Below are 22,016 nucleotides of genomic sequence, written 5' to 3'. Positions count from 1 at the left end.
AATTACTGATTTAATAATAATTAAAAGAAAATATTTTATTATTTAAGTTGTTTTACTGAAAAAGTGTAAAGTAAAAAGAAAATATTTGTCTATGATATGACAGATATTTGGACTTTAACTCTCGAGATTTGTGTGTATATGTGTGAATGTATATGGATGAGGTTTATTTTTTTTTTTTTGGAGGGGGGGGAAGTAACATACGATTATTTTATTTAGCATTTAATACGTACAATTGATTAGGAAACGGACGGGTTGTTTCAAATTTAAAAAATTTCAAGTTTATATATAGTTAAATATCATGAGTGAATTTAACGAAGATGAATTAATTGTGATAGCCCAGATTCTTGATGAAAACGACAACTTGAAAAAAGAAAAAAAAAACGGTCTTTATGGATACATGATTTATGGAAAAAAAAGAGCACTGGAAGTGGAATTTTAAAATTTATATAATGAACTTATGGACGATGAGCAAGTTTTATGAATATTTCCGAATGACTCAATACTCACTCCATATTCTACTTAGAAATAATTGGAATAAAAATAATATAATATAAAAGAATAAAAATTATGTGTTTGTCAATTGCGTATTACAAACTGATGATAAAAAATAATAAACTGATGATGAACATGGTATATGATAGGTTTATGTCAAAAATTAAAAGATAAAAATAGTAAATAGTGTATAATATATATAATATGATATAAAATACGTCAAAATAAAATTGGACGCCTGTTCATACATGTCCGATCCAGCACTATTCCGTGTCCGAAATCAGTCACAAACAATATTTTTTTGATTGAATAAAGCCCGGAAAGCTCGGATCAGACATATGTGAATATACACATATGATTACGATAATTTCATATTTCTGAGCACTCGGGTACCCTGATGGATCGGACTCGGAATGGATGTGTGTAAATAGACCTTAAATCATTAAATAATTAAACACAAGAATGAGTACTATCATATTTCTCACGAAAGATAAATACAGTGTATATCAGTTTATAATTTATAATATTAATGTATTTATTATTTATTTCTAAAAATTTAAAAATAATAATTCAAGAACAAAAAAGATGAAAATTTAAGAAACTAAGGTTATAAAAAATAAATAATTACAATATCAATAAGGCTATAATTAACTTTTTAATTTGTTTGTATATATTTTACCTTACAATTAAATGAAAAATAATCACAGACATTTATAAAAATTGATTACATACTATACTTTAAATAATAAAAACTATTTTTTTTATGGGTTACAAATTAGGTGTTTACATTGTACAGTTAATATAATATATACAAAGGTTTATTATTCAATAATGATTAAAAAAAAAAAAGTAATAATTTATAAGTTATATTTTATTAGATATGCAACAAACAGTTTATTTATTTTCAAAGTTTTGGACAACCAAAATAGATACAATAAAAAAAAAAAAAATTGAAGTGGTTGTTTGGTAAATAAAATAGTAGGAACCTATTATATAAATAAGTATTTTTATGTGTTTAAATGTATGTATAATTAAAATAATCATATCAAACCATTCTTTTATAGTTATTTTCCAGTTAAACAGAATACATTTGGTAAACTCATTTATCATAATTACATATGTAATTATGAAATAAAATAACAAACACATAACATATGTAAAGAAATTGTATACATAAAAATAATAACAAAACATATATGAGCAACAGCGGAACATTTAAAGTTGTCACAAGTTGACTGCCATCCAAGTTGAATATGGTTTTATTTTGTGTCCATAAAAATAAAATATCGTTGCTGGTGTATAGTTGAAAAAAACTGTTTTCAATACCTACATCTGTGACAACATATAAAAATTCAAATTTCGGTTAAAAATCAACATTGTTCTGATTACTTAAATATCTATGTTACAAATTTTGTATCAATATAACAATTAAGCAACGGAGTGAACAAACATAAAATAATAATAAATAACAAAAAAATAAAATAAAAATAAACAAATATATAATTTAAATTTAGAAGCCCTTTTAATTATTATTTATAATTATAATTGCAAATATAATATAAGGGCTTTAAATTAATAAAATGAAGCTTATAAAAAATAATCCATATCTTAAAATCGAAAATACCAACCAATACATAATTCATATAACCCAAATAAATATAATTTTAAAGGCATCAAATAAGAAAAACATATACATATATTAAATAATTACAATAGATCATTATATTAGTCAATATGTCATTATTCATTAATAATATTAAATATGATTTTAACATTAATAAAAATGATCATGTCCATTGACTAATAAATAATAAATACTGATAAAATTATTTTCCCAAAATAGCTTAAGACGACAAATCAAATACAAACAAAAAAAATTAATAATTTTAAAATATGTATAATTAGAAAATATTTGATGTTAATCAATTATAATTTTTAAACATTGATTCATAAATTCTTTTGTAAAATGGACATAATTACATTATTTATATACAAAAATGTAATTATCAATCATATACAGTTTCATTTTGTTCTTAAAAGATAATTATTTCATATATATATATATATAACATTTTATAAAATAATTTAATATTAGCATAATATTAGTACATTAAATATAACAATTGATTATTCTATAATCAATGATATAAGTATAAACTAATTATACATAAATAAAATATCACATACAATCAGAGTAAAATTATATTCTATTTTTAAATTGTTGAGCATTTTTTTATCAGATTTGATATAAAATATCTAAAAAAATTAATTATGTATATTCAGTAGTTAAGTGTTTTTATGTTTTAAAATTAATCAGTTATTGTATAATTTTGATTATATGGACAGAAGGTATTGAATCAATTTTATTTTATTGAAGAATGCTAATATTTTGATGAATCCAAAAATCATTACAATTTATATGAATAATTAATTAACAATAAGTTCATTAATGTATAGGAAAAATAATAAATATAGGTAAAAATGATATTACATAATTTGAATTTGAAAAATTTACTATCATAATTATAACTATTTTTGACATTGGCTTTATAAAAATTCCACAATGGAAATAAAACATTACAAAATGTAATTGATCATTTTTCCGGCCTTTAATAATGTCACACTGAAAAGGCCACAGCAACTGACTTGATATTTTTTTTTATACATAAATAACTTTAGTTGAAGAAAAATATAATAATGCGAACTACCCATACTTAAGGTTGCAAATAAACATAGAATATTAATTATCAATGCTGTATAATAACCACCAATAGCGAATCAATTAGATAGCTAGAAAATATTAAGTTTTTATAATAAAAGTTTTTGTTTTCTTAACTCTTAAAAATAAGTTATATTTAAGAATAAATAAACAATCAAATAAATGAAAAAAATTGTTTAAGTGTCTCTAAATTAATATGAATATAATTTCATTATGTTCCTTCACATGAAAAAAGAACTATATCCATGATAAGCTAACACAGCAGAAAATTTAAGATAATCAAAGGAATGAGCTTTTTTGAACGCTTTATTTTCAAATACTGCAATTTTATTTAAATGTCATTTATAAAATTAATGACCATTAAAAACACAAAAGTTCAATTGTTTTTAATGCAGGTACATATAATAATAATATATTTTTGCCCTTAGGTTATACATTTTTAATTTATATATTAACTGTACTATGTTGGTTTTTTTTTTATTTAAAATGAGAATACAACCATGTGTAATCCCTTTTTATAATAATAAAAATAATAGTAATAATGTACTAATTTAACAAATATAATAATTACTATAAAAATGAGGTTTATAGATAAAATTGGAAATTCAATTAAACCAGGGAAGTAAATTATTTAATAAATATCCAATATTGAAATTGCAATGTTCATTTTATTAATAAAAATAATAATGTTGATTTAAGAAATATTAATAAAATAATAACTTCTGCAATTTCATAATTTAATTTTGAAATTTAATTCCAAACTTTTTATAACTTTATAATATAATATATTCACTCCGTTTCATTACATTTATTTTTTAATTTTTAGATTATAGTTTTCTTATTTTATATTTAAGTATCTTAGAAATTTTTTTTAATTACAATATATTTTATTTATTTATTTTATACAATTCATGGAAATTTGGTAGGAATAATATTAATTAAAAATAATGTACAGCAATATAAATTTTAAGGACTAGAATTGTTGATTAGAAATCAAATTAATTGTTATAAATTAAATTTATTGTAATCATTTATAACATAGAATATTTTAATTATTTTGTTAAAAAATAACTATTAAAACATTTTTATAATATAATATAGTATGAACTTGTAATAAAAGAAAAATATTTTTCTAACGAACATGAAAAGTTTAAATAAGATTGAAAAGGGAAATAATTTTAAATATGTTTATATTAGAGTATAAATGTTGTTTATTTTAACAATGAAACATTTAGGAAATAAAATATAAAAATATTTAGTCTGATATGTTAAAAATTAACTTTTGTTACCAAATTAAAATTTTGAAAAAAATCATAATTTAAAGTTTAATCAAGTAACGTAATTATCTGGTAACATTATTTTATATAAACACAAATATAACATATTTATTTTTTAGATTTTGAAAAATCTGATATTCTTTTTAACAAAATATTAAAAATTAGAGTTATATAATAATTTATTGATCTTTTTGATGAAATTAACCCTCCCTTTCAATTGTTAAGTACTTATTAAATTAGTTTATATGAAAATTTTTGAAAATAATAATATACTTAATAAGTACAGAAAAATAAAGTACACAACCAATAGAAATTAATTAATTAAGAACATTCCACTCCAGCATCTGTTTCTCAGTCTAACAAATGTTATACATAACTAATCTGATTTCAGTAATAGACCAAGCTTAGATATTAAAATAACAAATGATTATCATTAATATATCTGCTATAATGATAATTTGATTAATTAGTCCTAATCTACATTTGGGGTACTCACAGCAAGACTACCGGATAAATGAGTGTTTTGTATTTTTAAAAATCCGGACCTAAATTTTCTAAAATTAGAAATATTCAATCCTTAGGACATTGAAAAAGTGAGATTTGCACAAATTACATAGTACAAAATTGAAAAAGTTCATAAACTATTTAAAAATTAAAATAACATAAAAAACATTAACAATGAGTTAACAAAATATACAGGTGTGGTATCCCTTTAATAACTAAAGCTTCATAATTAAAATGTATTATGTAAGTATTAAAATCCTTAAATATTTAAAAATATAGAATTTAAGTTATGTCACTGTAGAATTTTAATACAGTGATTACATTTTTTAATCTATATGTATAAAAAATAAACATTTATACTCAATAAGTAAACAAAAATTATCTTAGAACTTTCAGTAATTAAAAAAAAAAAAAAAACAACTAACTTTTCTTATATATGAATGAATTTAAATTAATTTTCATTAAAAAAGAAATAACATTTTTATGATTCATAACTAAATAAATGTGGTGTACTCTCAAATAATAAAAGTAAAAAAATTATCAAAATTCTAATCTATCCAATATATGCATGATAATTTTTGATTGAAACAATTTATGTTTGTTACAAATTATAATATATATATATATAAAATATATTAAATAATAGAAAGTAACATATGTCTAAGGTTTATAAATACGAATAAAAATAAATAATGAATAAGTAACAATATTACAAAAAAAAAAATTGTAGTTTTATCAGTTCGTTATGATTTAAAACTAACTACAGTAAAATCGAATTTTGAAAAATATTGTATGAATTTGGAATAATATGACCAATAAGAAAAAATGCATGTGATTACGATATAAAATACCTGATCGAAATCTGTAACATTAATGTTACACTTTTTGATCTTCTTAAATCCTTTTTGAATTGTGTTACCACTATTAACAACTGTGCTTAAATGCATGGGACCTTTTTTTAATTTAGCATTTTGTTTTTTGACATTTGTATAAGATTCTCCTTCACTGTCATAAACTTTTTGATCTAAATAAACACAAATAAAAATAAACATATTATAAACTATTTTTTTTTTCAAACTATGTTAAAATTAATACATTAGTTGAACCTGCTCTATATATTAAATAAATTAAGTATAAAAAAAAATTAGATGGAAAACATTAAGAATTTAAAAATTAAAGACTATTAAAATAAATAATTTTAGTTTATAAATTATGTATAAGAAAAAAATTTACTTTCTGGAAATAAAATACTTAAGTATCTTCTAGTCTTAGAATATTCATCACAATAATTCTTTGACCATCAAAATTTCCTAAAAATGCTTTTTATTGTAATATTAAATAAAATGTATTTAAAATTACAAAAATATTAACATAAGATTCATAAGTTTATAAAAATACTTGTATATGCAAACAAAGTTATTATTTTTTTATTTAACCAAGCTATATTTTACAAAATATGAACACTATGGTTCAATTAAAAAAATTAACTTGTATCAAATATTTATAAAAAATAATTCTTATGTAGATTAAAATACGTATTTTCTAAATAAATAAAAAAATGTATGTATACCTTTGGTTTTAATACTTATTTCAGGAATTTTAGAATGTTTTTTTATCTTTACTTCATTTGAACCACTGAAAAATATTAAATACGTGTTAATTTAAGTAAAAAAACTTGACGGATTAGTAAAATTAACCATAAGTTTAAAAATATGTTGTAGAATAATATTATTTTATTCATTTGTATACATATATATATATATATACACAACTAGTTTGGAACGTTAAATTATAATTATTGACACTAACTGTATATTGTAGTCAGTAACAAAAAAGTTTCCATGCATTACATTTTGATTTATAAAATTATTTCAATAAATATTATATTAAACATCAGCATATTTATTTATCAAACAAAACATTCCATTCCTCAACAATCAATTATTTAATTTTTATGGTAAATTTAGGTAAAATTTAGGTTTGCGTAGAGATAAATTCAGTTGGACAACCCATACAATTATATTATTTTCGCCAAAAGTTTCCATACACTAATTTTTACCCAATTTATGTATTTTATTTTTTAAAATGTATTGTACTTAGAAATTCATAAAATGAACATTTTAAAGTACCGAATCAATACATTTTCAAATGTAAAGTTTTTCTAAATTAATTCAAATAAGTATATTTCAATAATAAAAAATTAGCAATTATAAAAAAAAAAAAAAATGGATAAAAATTACACTAAATATAAAATGATTAAAAGTAAAGATTTAATTTATTTTAAATTTATAATTATTGTAATTTAAGTTTGTAAATATTACCTTGATCCTACAACACCTTTAATTGCAGACTGTAATAAACGAGCAGGATAAAACAATTCAGATTTTTTCTTAACTTCTACTTGAATCTAAAATTTGAAAGAGAAAATTAATTGTTTTTGAAGTATTAATTTATGTTAATTAAATAGGATAGTTTAAATTTTACCGTATTTAAACGAAGAGCCCTCCTTCTTTTTAACTCTGTTCTTAGATCAACAAGATCATTATGTTGTATAGTTACTTTTTCATCATCTATTTGCTGCCTTTCTTGAATTCCTTCATCTTCTTCAATATATTCTTCATAATCATCACTAGATTTTTGTCCAACTTCTTTATCACTTTCGTCTTCCTCATTCTCTTCAGACATCTCTTCTACTGATGGTTCAGATTCTTCTTCAGATGCACTAGATACTTCTAAAGTTTCAGATTCTACTACCATTGTTTTCTTTTTTTTTTCTTTATGATAGTTAAATCTACCCTCTAAAAATAAAAAATTAATAGAATATTACCGAAAATAATAATATAAATATTATACATAATAAATATTTACAAAAATATGTATACAAACCTTGATCAATGAGCAAATCATTAGTATCATCATGTCCAAACACAATTCTTGGTCTTTTTTTATCTTTTATTTTTTCTGGAGAATTATTTAATTTAACAGTTCTTTGTAATCTTATTACTTTCAAATCCTTTTTCATCTCTTTGCTTATGTTTTTAGGAGTTGGAAAGGATTGTGAAATTTTATTTAATTTTTTTGTTAGTTGCATAGTTTTTGGTTTTATTTCAGGTTCATTCTTTTTATTTTGCATTTCTTTATTTTCAGTCTGAATTGTTACTTGAATTGAATTAGTTTTCCTTAAAATAATTTTTTTGCTCGAGGGTTCAACCAACTTGTTGGACTCAAATTTTCTTTTTCTTGCTTCTAAAACCGGATCTATTGACCTGGATTCTATTTGTTTATCCACAGGTTTGATTTTTTCTTTTTTCTTCAAATATTCATCATCTAAGATTTTATTATCTTTAAGGCGAATATTAGGGGATACAGGTCTTGATCTAATTACTTTCTTTAATGGACTAGGTGATCTTTTTCTAACAATAGTTCTAATTTTAGGTGACCTTGACTTAGATTTAATCTTAAGAGGAGACCTACTTCTCCTTAATGGAGACAGTTGTTTTCTTTTTGGCGAAATATCTCGTGATAGAGATCTACGACTTCTCCTTGAAGATGGTGAACGATAGGGATATCGGGACTTTAAGGGAGAGTATCTCCTCGGAGAAAGATTTTTTTCCCTTAAAGGTGATAATCTTCTAGGCGATCTTCTGAGTGATATGGATCTACGGTAGGGCCTTGAACGTAATGGTGAATATCTATATCTATCAGGAGTAGGAGATCTTGATGGTAATCTTTTTCGAAGTTTACTGTAAGGAGATATTGACTTCTTTCTATTACGTGGTGATGGCGATTTTAAGGGAATACGAGAATTTAATAGAATGCATTGTGCTGGTGAATTTCTTACTCCTTCTAGAGTTTTAATTGATTCTAATTCTTCTTCAGGTGGATTAACTAGAGATGTTAAATTGTTAACAACCTTAGGTGGATTTATAACAGTTGGTTCATCAACTTTCACAGTTAATTTATTTTTCATTTTCAACTCTGTACTTTTTTCTTTCTTATTTCTATTATTTTGTTTTATACTTTTCTTAACTTTTTTTGATGGTTTAACATCTTCACCATTAATTTCAGCTTCCATAATATCCATTAACTTTTCAAGATCATCCAAATCTTCATCTTTTTCACCAAGGGATAAGACATCACCATCATCTGATTCTTCTTGTCCGTCTCTTTCTGTTTCACTGTCTTTACATTCTTCAGAACCAGAATCATTATCTAACCTGCTGAATTTAGTAGAAACTGAAAACATAAAAAATAAAAATGATGTAACAAACCAAGAAAATATAATAAAACTTATTTACATAATACATATTCTTAAAATAAAATACATTTTTAATCTATTTAGTCAAGTAAGTAGTTATTTTAGGGATTTGCATTAAAATAGAAAATTTTACCTTATAAAATAATTAGTAAAACTTAAATATTCAAACTGCTTTGATTTACCATGATGGTAATTATAGTAACAAGTAAGCAACAATTTAAATAATGTTTAGCGTGTTTTTAAATACTCGCACACAGAGAAGTACTATATTATTCATAAATATTCAATAAAATATATGAATATTGCTTACATGCAGAATTACATCTATAAGAGCGTGTAAAATTTGAAATATTATACCAGGGGTCGGCAACTGGCAGAAGGCAATAATCTGGACCCTGACAACTTTTATTTTCATACTCCTAATATTGTAATTTTTAATATAAATTAATTATAATAACCAAATAATTATTTTTATTTTTATACTGCTATATAGATTTGAAAAAGATTTTTATCACTGAACCTCATTGATTTATTATTTTAATCATTAGGACTCCAATAAAAATTATTTGCTGACCACTGTATTATACAATAGTTTTTAACTTTTATTCAAACTACAATATTCGTATAATATGTATAGATATATTTCTTCCCTTAGGGGAACACCTTGTGTTACGGGCTTAGCAAACGCCGAGGACCCTGAGCTCTTACTGGTGAAAAGCTCCAAACGAGTGATTCCAGTAATTTCTAATGTAGGGCAGCAGCTACATTAGTATTATACAAGGCAGATACAAGAATGTCAGAAAGGCTTAGATATGAATAAATGAGAGAAACTGAATACAGTGTATGGTCTCATTCATAGAAGGCAACGTAAAACCACCATATTATTTTTTCCAAGTATAAATCTATCATGGCAGAGACAATTATAACCATGGCTCTCAGTCCCCAGCAGACCTTAAATGGTCAGAGACTCAGCTCAGAAGATTACAACTTGGAATGTGAGGAGTTTGGTTGAAGATGAAAAGTTGGAGAATATTTTTAAATAAATGGAGAGAAAAAAACTCAACATTCTTAGAGTGAGTGATACACAGTGGAGAGAGCTAAGTAATTTTTGAACAAAAAATGGTGAACACAAATTATATCATTTAAGCAGCAGTGAATTAAGACATCACTATGACGTTGCTATCATAGTGGATAAATCTACAACTGGATATATGCATATATCAGAAAGGGTTATGATGCTTAATATTGCTTGTAATAAAAGGACTATTAATCTGATACAAGTTTATGCCTCAATCGCAGATAATTACTACGCAGATGCTAGGAAAAATAAATTTGGCATTATAAGGGAAAAATTAGAGTTGACGATATTTTTGGTATACCGGTGAGTCACCGGTATTTATAAATATCAACGTCTTGCACTAGCCAATATACCGATCTTTCGGTATTTACTGAACATTCAGTATATACTATACATATATATACCGAATGTATGATATATATATCAAATGTACGGTATTTACCGTTTTATCGTAATTTACCGTGGATCAGTAATCATTATCAAAAAACAAAAATAATAAATATGACAATTTCATACACTATTTACACGGCAGCCGCAAGGGCATATGGCGTTTAATAAAAATACATTATAGGATATTCGATAGTGCAAAATGAATCAAACATTTATTAAATGGCATTATATTTTATACTTTTATAGTATTTATTATGAACTATTCATGTAGACCGGCTAAGGAATGAAAAAACTACTATAAACAATGAGTGGGACACCAAACTTCACCAGCTAATCTTAAATTATATTATCTGATTATCATAAGATAAACCACTGAAAACAAAATTGGACACATAATGGGGGCTCCTATTCTTGGGAGCATAAATAATAATAAAATTAATTATTCTCTCAAATCTCAACGATAATCTATCAATTTGTCGCTTAAAATCGGTATTAGAGTTATTTATTATTTACATGGCATTTACCGAGTGGGCAGTATATACAAAGCGAGTAGAATATACCGAGCAAACGGTATATGCCAAGTGAGTGGTAATTACTCTGCAAGCAATACATACCGAGCGAGCGATTATTACCGAGTGACCGGTAATTACCGAACGAGCGTTATTTATCATCCACTCGGTATTTATTGATATACGCCGATAGACCGGTATACCATTAAAAACCGGTATGTAAATACATACCGAATACTGGTGGCTAAATTTCACATACCGCCCACTCTAGGAAAAATATGGTAGTATAATAAAAGATACAAAAAGAAGGATTAGAAAATTAATGGAATATGCACAAGAACTATTCTCTCAAAATAGGCCAGAATAAAGTAGCATAAAAATGGATGAAAGATTCGATATAATGAAAGAAGAAACAACAAATATACAAAATAGTGCCAAATCAAGAAAAACAGCAAGCTCTGATGAAGTATCTTCTGAACTGTTAAAATTGTTTGATGATGATAACATAGAAAGTTAGTTGATTTATTCAATACAATTTATGCATAAGGAAATAATCAAGATGAATGGTTGACATAAACTTTCATTACATTGCCTAAGAAAAATCACCCCAAAAAAAACGTTTAGATTATCGAACAATAGCCCTAATATGAGCCATACCCTGAAATTATTTTTAAAGATCATACATCAAAGAATATATGTTAAATAGGAGAATGACATAAGTATGATGCAGTTTGGATTTAAACCAAGAAATAGGGATCAGAGAAGCATTATTCAGTATAAATACCCTTATGCAAAGGTGCTTCTTGGATATCAATTAAAGTATTTTTGCTTGTTTTATAGATTTTACCAAAGCATTCGATAACATACAGCATGACAAATTAATAAAAATATTAAAGGATAAATATATTGAAAGCCGTGATATACGAATAATTTCAAATCTCTATTGGAATCAAACTGCTAAAATTAAAGTAGACAACGATTTCCCAGACGAAATAAAAATAAAAAAGGAGTAAGACAAGATTATGTTACACATCTTGGGTCGACAAAGTTACAAATGCAGAAGTTTTAAGAAGAATTGGTAAAGATCTAAAGATGATAAAGATTATAAAATGTAGGAACTTGCAATATTTTGGACATGTGCTTAGGGTAAAAAATATCAGTTCTTGCAGCCCATAACACAAGGAAAGATTTGCGGGAAGAGAAGCAGAGGAAGACCTAGAACAAGCTGGCTAGAGTGGTTCCAATACAACACTAAGGAACTATTTAGTGCAATTAAGGGCAAAAAAACATATAATCATGATTATTTTCAACCTTCAATAAAAGTGGAACATGAAGAAGAAAAATAGATATATTAAATAATTTATGAAAAATTTCAATTTTAAAAAATAAAAACAATTAAAAGATTTTAAGTATTAAATTAAACTAAATTTTAAATGTAAGTAATTATATTATTTGTTATTAAAATGTAGGTAATAAATATTTACATTCACTAAAAATAAATACTAACAGTTTAGGAATTAACAATAACTATTTTATTTTTATATTTTAAATGGCAATTTAGGCTATTGGTTACGACAGTGTTTTGGTAAGTAAATGATTAGTGGTTTTTTGTGGGGGCATGACTGCATCTCTAAAATTCCATGGGGTCATATGGTCTGGGATTTAAAGATGTTGGATAATATGTAAACAAAGGGTCAATTTAAAATTGTTGTTGATTATTGTGCCACATCATAATTTAGACTGTCATTGGTTTTATAAATAAGTAAATGTTTGCATACATTTTACAATCTAAATACTTATATATACTTTATATTTTAATGGAAATATAATACTCTATATCTAATTTAAATTACCTCCATCATTCAAATTATGAACATCATTTGTCTTTGTTCCATCAGTAGTCAATACTTTAGAATTAGAAGGTTTAGGTAAATTGTTTGATACTAAATCATTAGCACTTTCACCATCAGTTGGTATAATAGCAATTAAATTATTATTTGTATGAGAAGATCTTTGAAAAGTAAGCTGTAAAAATAGAGTAATTAATAATCATCATATATAAATAACTCAGACAGGATAGTGCAATTTTACTGTATTTAATTTGAATGTAATGATTGCATTCAATAAGAAACAATTCTGAGAGAACGAGGTACTTTTTATTTAATTTTATTTGTTTCTATGGTGATAAACAAAGAGTTTTAAGAATAGCATAAGAACGATTTATATAATTATAATTTAAGGCACCTTCACACGTAGCCACTTGGCAGCGCTTCTTAGCAGCGCATCAATGGCGCTGCTCATGTTTTTAGAAGCGCGTTAGTGGTACTGCTCATATTTTTAGAAGCGTAATTATTGGTACTACGAATGTGTATCGGTAGACAGTTTGTGAAGACAAAAACATACCACATCAGTCTCAAAATGGACGTGGAAACTGAATTATTGCTAGCGATGTTATTAATTAAAAAAATAAAAAAATGTAAAAATACACCAAGAAAATTCTGGGTACATCCACTGCTTCTGGAAAGACCGAACAGAGGATTATTTATACACTATTTGATGACATAGAAGATGATGAAAATTTTTTTTTTCATATTTTCGTATGTTAAAAAATACATTCAAAGAACTTTTATCTGGTATCAAAAATAAAAAATAAGAGCTATTGACAGTACTCGGAATGATCAATAAAGACTGATATTAAAATAATAATTGAACTCGTTATACGGATTAATCGCAATACTAACGCGCTGCTGACCAGCTACAAAAATAGACGCGCGATTGTGGTTGCGTGTGAAACCCCCAATCTAAAAACATGTTCTGTTTCGAGAAGCACGACTTTTAGATGCACCGTTCTGTGGCGAAGTCAACCATTGACGCCGTCTGTGGCGCTTCAGATCAGTGGCTGTGGTCGTGTGTGAAACCATCCGTATGTGTTCGTATTTCTCCTTTAGCAGCGCTGCTAAGTGACTACGTGTGAAGGCGTCCTTATAATTAGGAAATATCATAAAAATGAAAAAAATATATAAAATAAAAGAAAAAGCTCAAAAGTCACTCAAATGTTTCGAAAATTTTACCATGTCTAGGTAAGGATAATATAAGTAAACAACCCAAATTTCAAGTTTTTACGAATGTTTTTAACCGAATTACAACAAAAAAACTCCCAAAATTAAAATATCAATTAATAGCTCAAAAATGGCTAAAATTTTTCGAACTTTTAAACATAAGGAACAAAATCTAAAATACAACAAAAAATATCTCTTGTCATTTTTTATTTGAAACAATATTTTTGATAGAAAACGTTGTCCGTAATTATTTAATATTATAAATCGTACGGTTTTTCTCCTTTAACCGTTTTTATTTCGAGTACTGTTTCGAAAATCGAAAAATGACCTCTTTAAAGTTCCAATTCAAGAACATTACTTTTCAGAAAAAATATTACACTTGATACTTTTGAGCAAGTTTAGAGGGAGAAAAACTGTTGACAGAATAAAAAAAAAAAAAAGAAATTAACATCATAGCAAAACCATTACATTTCTCACTCCGCTCAGAATCTAAAATAGTACATCTAAAATGCTATTAATAGTAACTTACATTTGGATATATGCGTTTATTATAGGGTCTATTTGATACAGGAAACCGTCCTCTATTTCTTGAAGGGTTATTGAAAGAATTGCAAGTGGCGAATTTATTCTGACAACATTTTCCAGATATACCACTTATTGTATTTATTGGTACATTGGATTTTTTCTTAAAAGACATTAGAGCAGCTAGACGTAATTTTTCAACATCATCTTCATCAATACTCTAAATAATAAATTGTATTTAAATTATTAAAAATAAAAAGATGAATAATTGGATCTAAAAACAGATATAAGTTACATTATTACTAACAAATAAAAATACTAAAGGCTTTATCACAACCAGCAACTATGTTCATATAATGTAGGAAATTTGTAGACCGCGTATTATTATATTGTTATATGCTATAATAAAATGAAATACATCAAAGACGAACTTCTACATATATCCATCGACCCATCCGGGGTCATTAAACACGAAAACCTCATAGTCCCCCCATGGATCTTAAACATAGATATAAATCTTTCAATATCAGACCTACCTAAAAGCAAAACTCTACCAAGAACGTATAACAGTGAACTACAATCATTGCTTGAAGACTACAAAGAGAATAAAATAATGATCAAGATTCCTAGCTCATGTACAATTTCTTCCGCTGAAGCCATCGCAATTTCTCACTCACTCGATATCATTAAACAAAATAAAATAACTAAATCCATCATACTCAGTGACTCTCTAAGCACCTTAACCAACATCCAAAACTATCTTCAACCTAACGACATTAGCAGAAAGATTCAAAACCAAATATCGTCTTTAGAACTCCAATCTCAATCAATCACTATGAATTGGATGCCAAACCACTTTGGAATCCAAGGAAATGAATTAGCAGACACATACGCCAAACAAGCCATTACCTCTCCTGATGCACATCAAATTAATATCCATACCCTACAAGACAGCAAAAACATAATTAACAAATCTATAACAAATCAATGGCAACAGATATGGCAAATAATGCACACCAAACTTAATGAGATAACACCCTCAATATATCCATGGCCAGTTACATCATTACCTCGTAGGCAGGAAGTAATCCTCAACAGATTAAGAATTGGCCACACATGGTTGACCCACAGACACTTCATGAACAGAACGGATCCTGCCCTATGCCCCACTTGTGGAGTAACTCTTACAGTCAAACATGGAATTTGCAACTGCCTAAAATATAGAGACATCAAGGACAGTCTAGAAATATCCGACAACTTCCAGCAAGCACTAAGTCCAGATCCGGAAAATGTTTACAAAATTTTTAAATTTTTAAAATTAACAAAAATGTACAATTTAATTTAATATTACTATTTATGTATTAAGCCAATAACCATTGTAGTTGTGGCTTCATCAATAAAAAAAATAAAAATAAAATGAAATAGTCTTTTAATATACAATAAAAAAAAATATATAAAGAACAGGATGAAATATGGAACAACTTTCAAATGTACACGGGAGAAATATTTATGTAATTATTTTTATTTATGTAATTTTCTCTTAGTTATTATGTATACTATACATTGTAATTGGGCATATCTAGTATTCAATAATAAATAAATAAATATTGCAAACAATGTAAAAAAATAACTAATGTTTCTGTATCTCTTAAGTTTATATAAAATAAAAAGCTCTAATATAAATTCAGAACCAATAATTCAACCAATAAGTCAACAACAACAAGCTTAGGACCAGGGTCACCTTAACCGTTCATTTTTGGTTCAGTTCCATAATTTGTTTTTGATCTTTATTTGTGATAAAACGTTAAATCAATATGTTCAACAAATGGTTTTAGATTGTAACGTTATAAATTAAATGGTTCACCGAACATTTTACTAGAAAAATGTAAAAAAATGTAAAGTTCTTGAATGATAGACCAAATAAACATTGCTAAGTTATTCATTCTTAAACATTTAATTAAAAAAAACTTATCGAAATAATAAGTTCCTTTACATTTAATTAGAATATTTTGAAATAATACGTTCTTGAACATTTAATCAGAAGAATGTTTTACAGTCATATGTTCTCGAATTCTTTAAAGTTATACGTTCTTGAATAATGTTTCTATTTCTTGAACATTCTGAAAATGAACACAATTTTGAAAATGATCAAGCTCATATAAACGAAGAAAATAGTAACAATGTTTCTGATAATGATAATATAATAAATGAACAAGAAAATGAAAATAATCAAGAGACATTGCCTTCAATCTTCAACGATTTAGGTACAGCAGTCAGTACATTGGAGGTATTGAGGAGTATGCAATGTGCTGCTCATACTTTACAACTATCGATTCTAGATGTATTTAAAATAGAAAGTATAAAATCAATTATAAACAAATCACGGAGATTGATGAAGATGTTGAGATACCCAAAAAATTTGGAAGCTCTCAAGAATATGGATATATGTACTACTATATCATTACTCATAATAACTTATTACCTATATTATCATCATAATAGTATATCATCTTATATTATCAAAAATAAATGATCGGCTATTGGATTTATTTTGGCTGAAGCTTTTTTAGTTCTTTCAAAGTCACATTATGCTGTTGAGGTATATTTTTAATCTTTATCTTAGTTATTAGTAAAGATAGGACTAAATTTAATTCAAGTTTTTGATTTTGATATTAAAGTACTTATTATTCTTAAATAATTTTAAGTTCAAAATAGTCAAAAGATAATTTTGATTCATAACATTATTTTCAAAGTTTGATGAACGGTTTAATTTGTGTTGTTCTATGTGTTAAAATTTTGAAGAATGTGTTAGCTTATTACGTTTTTTGTGTAATTGTTCAAAGAACTTAATTGGTTATGATGCTCCACCTGTCAATCTTTTAAAGAACTTTTAAGATTATAACATTTTTCGTAAAAAAGATCAGTAAAATTAATAATTTATATTGTTATTTCGTATGAAGAGGAAGAGGGCTTAGCTCCATCAAAATCGAAAATTGTTAAAAATGTTATTCATTGTTTTTATATTTGTTTTTTTTTTTTTTTTTGAAAATTGTAAAATAAGAATAATAACAAAACTATTTACAATAGCATTAACAAAACCAATTAGTTCGGCTACTTGCGAAAGAAGTTTCAGTGCGATGAAAAAAAAATATAAAAACTTAGCTAAGGACATCGTTGGTTTAAGGTAGGTTCAGCAATCTTTCAATACTATATATTGAAAAAGATATAGGTATCGAAAAATAAAAAAAAGCTGTGATATTTTGAATATCTTTGCTGATACAAATAGATATTTATCATTAAAATAAAATATTAATTTTTTTTAAATATACGTTATTTAGTGTATTTTTTTTAATACAATTTAAATATCTATATTTTTAATAGTAATAATTTTACTTGTGCATGGGAAGGAGATGTGGAGCGAAGCCCCTATGGATTATTTTACATTGAATTATTATAGCCCCCTCCACAAAAATTCAACTAAATGTCTGCCTATGCACTAGGCCGTGCTATAATTTTTATGTTATTCCTTGAATGTACAAAAGTACATTTATAGAACAAATAATCAGAAAAGAAAAATATTTAAAGGTATGAAAATTTTTTTTAAGGTAAACAATATATCAATTGATTCAAAATTATATTCTTTACGTCACCATCAAATAATCATTATTAGTTTGACATCACGTAAAATATTTGGATTTAAAAATAAATGTTAAGGTGCGACTGCCAGTGTCTGTAAAAACATTGTTAAATTTTGATACAAATTTGGATAAACTAAAGTTACCAACAAATCTTGGGTAACGGTCCAATATGCAACCTACAAATGTTACTCGACTTACCGATAAGATTGTGTTAATTTACATGTTTGGTTATTACAGTTATTGTCATTGTGGGCATTTTATTCTATTTATGAGAATATATTTATGTATTTTGGAACTGAGAAACTCTTACAAATTATTAAAAATTAAATAAAAAATGGAACAATTTATAATGATCAATGGAGAGCATACTCAATATTAAATCATCATGAATATACTCATTAAACAGTTAACCATTTACAATTTTTTATTGATTCGGAAACAGGAGTACATACTCTACAAATTGAAGACTTATGGACAATAATAAAATTCAAATATAATATTAAAAGAATGAAGCGTCTACTAGATAGTACTAGATAGACAACTCCTAGAGTAGTGAAGATCGTGTCAAAATCCAAAAACCATTATTGATAACTTTTTGACCAATATAAAAGACATTTCATAAGAATATGGAATGAAACAATACAGTTATTGACGACACTGAGAAGTGAAATAAAAAGGTTAATTAAAATTATTTGTACTATACATTTAAGACATAGGTCACGTATTGGACCATTACCAAATCTTGAGAAGATTAGAATTAAATGCTACAGATAATATAAATTTTGATGTGGTTTCATGAGATGGTAGTTGACAGAAATTCATATTAACAGAATAGAAAAAAAAATCTTTGATTGCAAGGATTACAGCAGTGTAAATAAATATTAAATAAATAAATATGTGCTAATTTTTTTTTTAAATACTGGCTAGACCAAATAAAATTATTGAGATAATCAATTCTCAACATTATGGCAATCTGTTTTCGGTAAAAAATATCACAAGTTTAAAATAATGTCTACATCAAAATAAAGAAATGCATCGGTCTCTAAACATAGATTTTCAAAATTCAATTAGATATAGCAACATAAATCTAAATAAAGCTGAATTTAAGCAATGTTATTATTGCCAGTGCAGATAAAATAATTGTACTATTACAAAGATACCAAGAACAAAATAATGGATACAATAGGAATATTATTAAGATTCCATCTGCCAAATGGACTTGTTATCATGAAAATGAACATACTTTGTTACTATTATATGTTATGAATAGAACCTATAACTTCTAGTAAGATAATGAAAAAGTTGAAATACCAAGAGACTAAAATACAATATAGAAATTATCATGCACAACAAAATATGATAAAGAATTAATGTTATAATTCGCCATGAACAAAGTGGCTAAGTAACAAAGTAACTCTAACATTTTGTTAAAAGTTATGAAAGAAAACCTACAGCACTATAGTACCTACTATAAAAATATTTAATTATAATAAAAGTTATAAACACTAAACATTGTAATATATTAAAGACATTATATTTTATCTAACAATAACGAAAAAAATATTATGGACTGAAAAAATGACCTTTAGAATAAAATTATTTCATATAGTCAAAATCTTTAATATGTTTAATAATAGAAAAATTTCAAATATTCTATATAAATATAATAATGGGTATTACATATATATTCCAATTTACAAATACATATACTGTACTTTCAACAAGTTTTACACACAATATTTTAATACTTCAAAAATAGACTTAAAATTTGTATGGCAAAATAATTGCATTCCTTATTTAAATATAATCAGTACCTAATATTGTGACCTGTATAATATATTATATTATAATTAATACTTACATTGTAATCCATTATGCTTTAATCGATCAACTTAAATAAATCGTGGAAAATAAGATTAACGTATAAATGTGGACAATAAGATTAATGTGTTCGCGCCAACCAGGGTTGCCAGATAATGTTTGAGTCGTATAGCCAGTAGAGCCAGTATAAGTCAGGTAGCCCAATATAGCCAATATCAATGTTTAATTTATACTAAACTTAAAGTTGTTATATTATATTATAGAGATGGAAAGTTTAATTAATTTCTGTGAATATTTCATTAGTTTACAGTTCATTCAAGTGAATAGTACAGATGAACTATTCTTAAGTTCACGTAGTTCACTAATTTTATTGATCATACTGATATTGTTTGGCAATAAACTATTCGTTTTATCATTATTACTACAGCAGTACACAGTTCAATAGTAGTTCACACTACTTATGGGAAATTCGGTATTTCTTATCTAATTGTAAATAGCTGTTTACCATTTATAGGATTTCGAACAACGAACCACAGAGAATTTTTAAAGAAGTTCGCGAACTATTTCATTTATACAATGCTACCAATTTTTTTCGAACTGTGAACTCTTAAGTTACAGGTACTGAAACAGTTCAGTATAGTTCAAATGAACTATTCGTTCATGAACTTAATATCTCTATTATATTATTTAAGTTGTTATATTACAAAAATATTATGTACAACACATTATTAATGTACACACTATAATCAGTATAATCTTCATGTTCATTAAACACTTGTAAATTAAGCACTTCTTATTTATTTATATATTCATATTTCTTATGTATATTAAATTAAGCACTTTTTCTAATGCACAATCTTGAACTTTATTACTGTGGTTGCCATCTGAATTACTTACTGCTAGGTCTTGATCATACATAGAACAAGTAAACTAGATATATTATACAACAAGATAGTCACTCTACTCAAAATACAGTAACCAATTCCGAAACTACAACAAAAAACTGTTTTTATCATCAATACCCGAACGTCGTATTCCGGTGCATTCGTTTTATCATTTTTTTTTTATTTCATCATTAATCCTGATATCATTTTTTTAGGAAAATGAGGGAGCTAACTTCTAAACCTTCCCTGACTATGGCACTAATGACTCCCCTTAAAATGAGCATCCATTTACGTGCCTGACACAGAATATATATAGGTAATATAGTTATTCTGTAGTAGTGGCTTCAGGAGCCTATTTTAAAATAATCTCCCGTCAACGATATTAGGTTAAAAAAAAGGCGCCCAAAATCACCCATTTATATTGAAATAATAGCTTAATTGGCGTGTATACGCCAATTAATAATTTTGGGCGATTTTAGGACCTTTGAGGTAGCCCATTTGCCGAGAAACTGTCCAATCTGACAACACAGCGCCAACATGTAGAGATGTCAAAAAAACTTCAATGTTTCGGAAACATCGATGTTTTAAGCTAAAAAAATCAATGTATAACATCGATGGTAAAGTTTCGATATTTTGCATCGCTGTGTCACGTTTCCCGATGTTTTATTATTGATGTTTGCTTTATCTCCGATGTTTAAGGATATTACACAAAATATTTTTAAAATTTTTCATTTGCAAACAATAAAATATAGATATACGTATAACCAGTGGTTACAGTGGGAGGGGACAGAGAGGGACGGAGTCCCCCTTCTTATTTAAGGTAAGTATGCGTCCTCTTTAATTTAAGTTGCCAAAAGTCTAAGTG

General features: G+C 25.7%; 1 protein-coding gene across 1 annotated transcript; it reads right to left on the bottom strand.

The window, feature by feature from the left end:
- Window positions 1-1,548: 1,548 nt before the first annotated feature.
- LOC112684610 (serine/arginine repetitive matrix protein 1-like) lies at window positions 1,549-20,489 on the bottom strand. The gene is made up of 9 exons (XM_025556219.1): window positions 20,308-20,489; window positions 14,816-15,028; window positions 13,081-13,252; window positions 7,879-9,228; window positions 7,477-7,790; window positions 7,314-7,399; window positions 6,563-6,627; window positions 5,844-6,016; window positions 1,549-1,824 (listed from the first exon to the last, which is right to left on the bottom strand). The coding sequence occupies exons 1-9, from the start codon at window positions 20,317-20,319 to the stop codon at window positions 1,819-1,821; spliced, it is 2,391 nt and encodes a 796-aa protein (XP_025412004.1). The 5' UTR covers window positions 20,320-20,489; the 3' UTR covers window positions 1,549-1,818.
- Window positions 20,490-22,016: the final 1,527 nt, after the last annotated feature.

The sequence above is a fragment of the Sipha flava genome, unplaced genomic scaffold, assembly GCF_003268045.1.
Source record: "Sipha flava isolate LNK unplaced genomic scaffold, YSA_version1 252_pilon_pilon, whole genome shotgun sequence".
Lineage (NCBI taxonomy): Eukaryota > Metazoa > Arthropoda > Insecta > Hemiptera > Aphididae > Sipha > Sipha flava.
This window is presented reverse-complemented; position numbering and strand designations above follow the sequence as displayed.

Coding starts and splice junctions, on each gene's coding strand:
- LOC112684610 (XM_025556219.1), bottom strand. Junction 7,791..7,878: donor TGATTTGCTCATTGATCAAG/GTTTGTATACAT, acceptor TTTTATTTTTAG/AGGGTAGATTTAACTATCAT. Junction 6,017..6,562: donor AATAAGTATTAAAACCAAAG/GTATACATACAT, acceptor GTGTTTATTTAG/ATCAAAAAGTTTATGACAGT.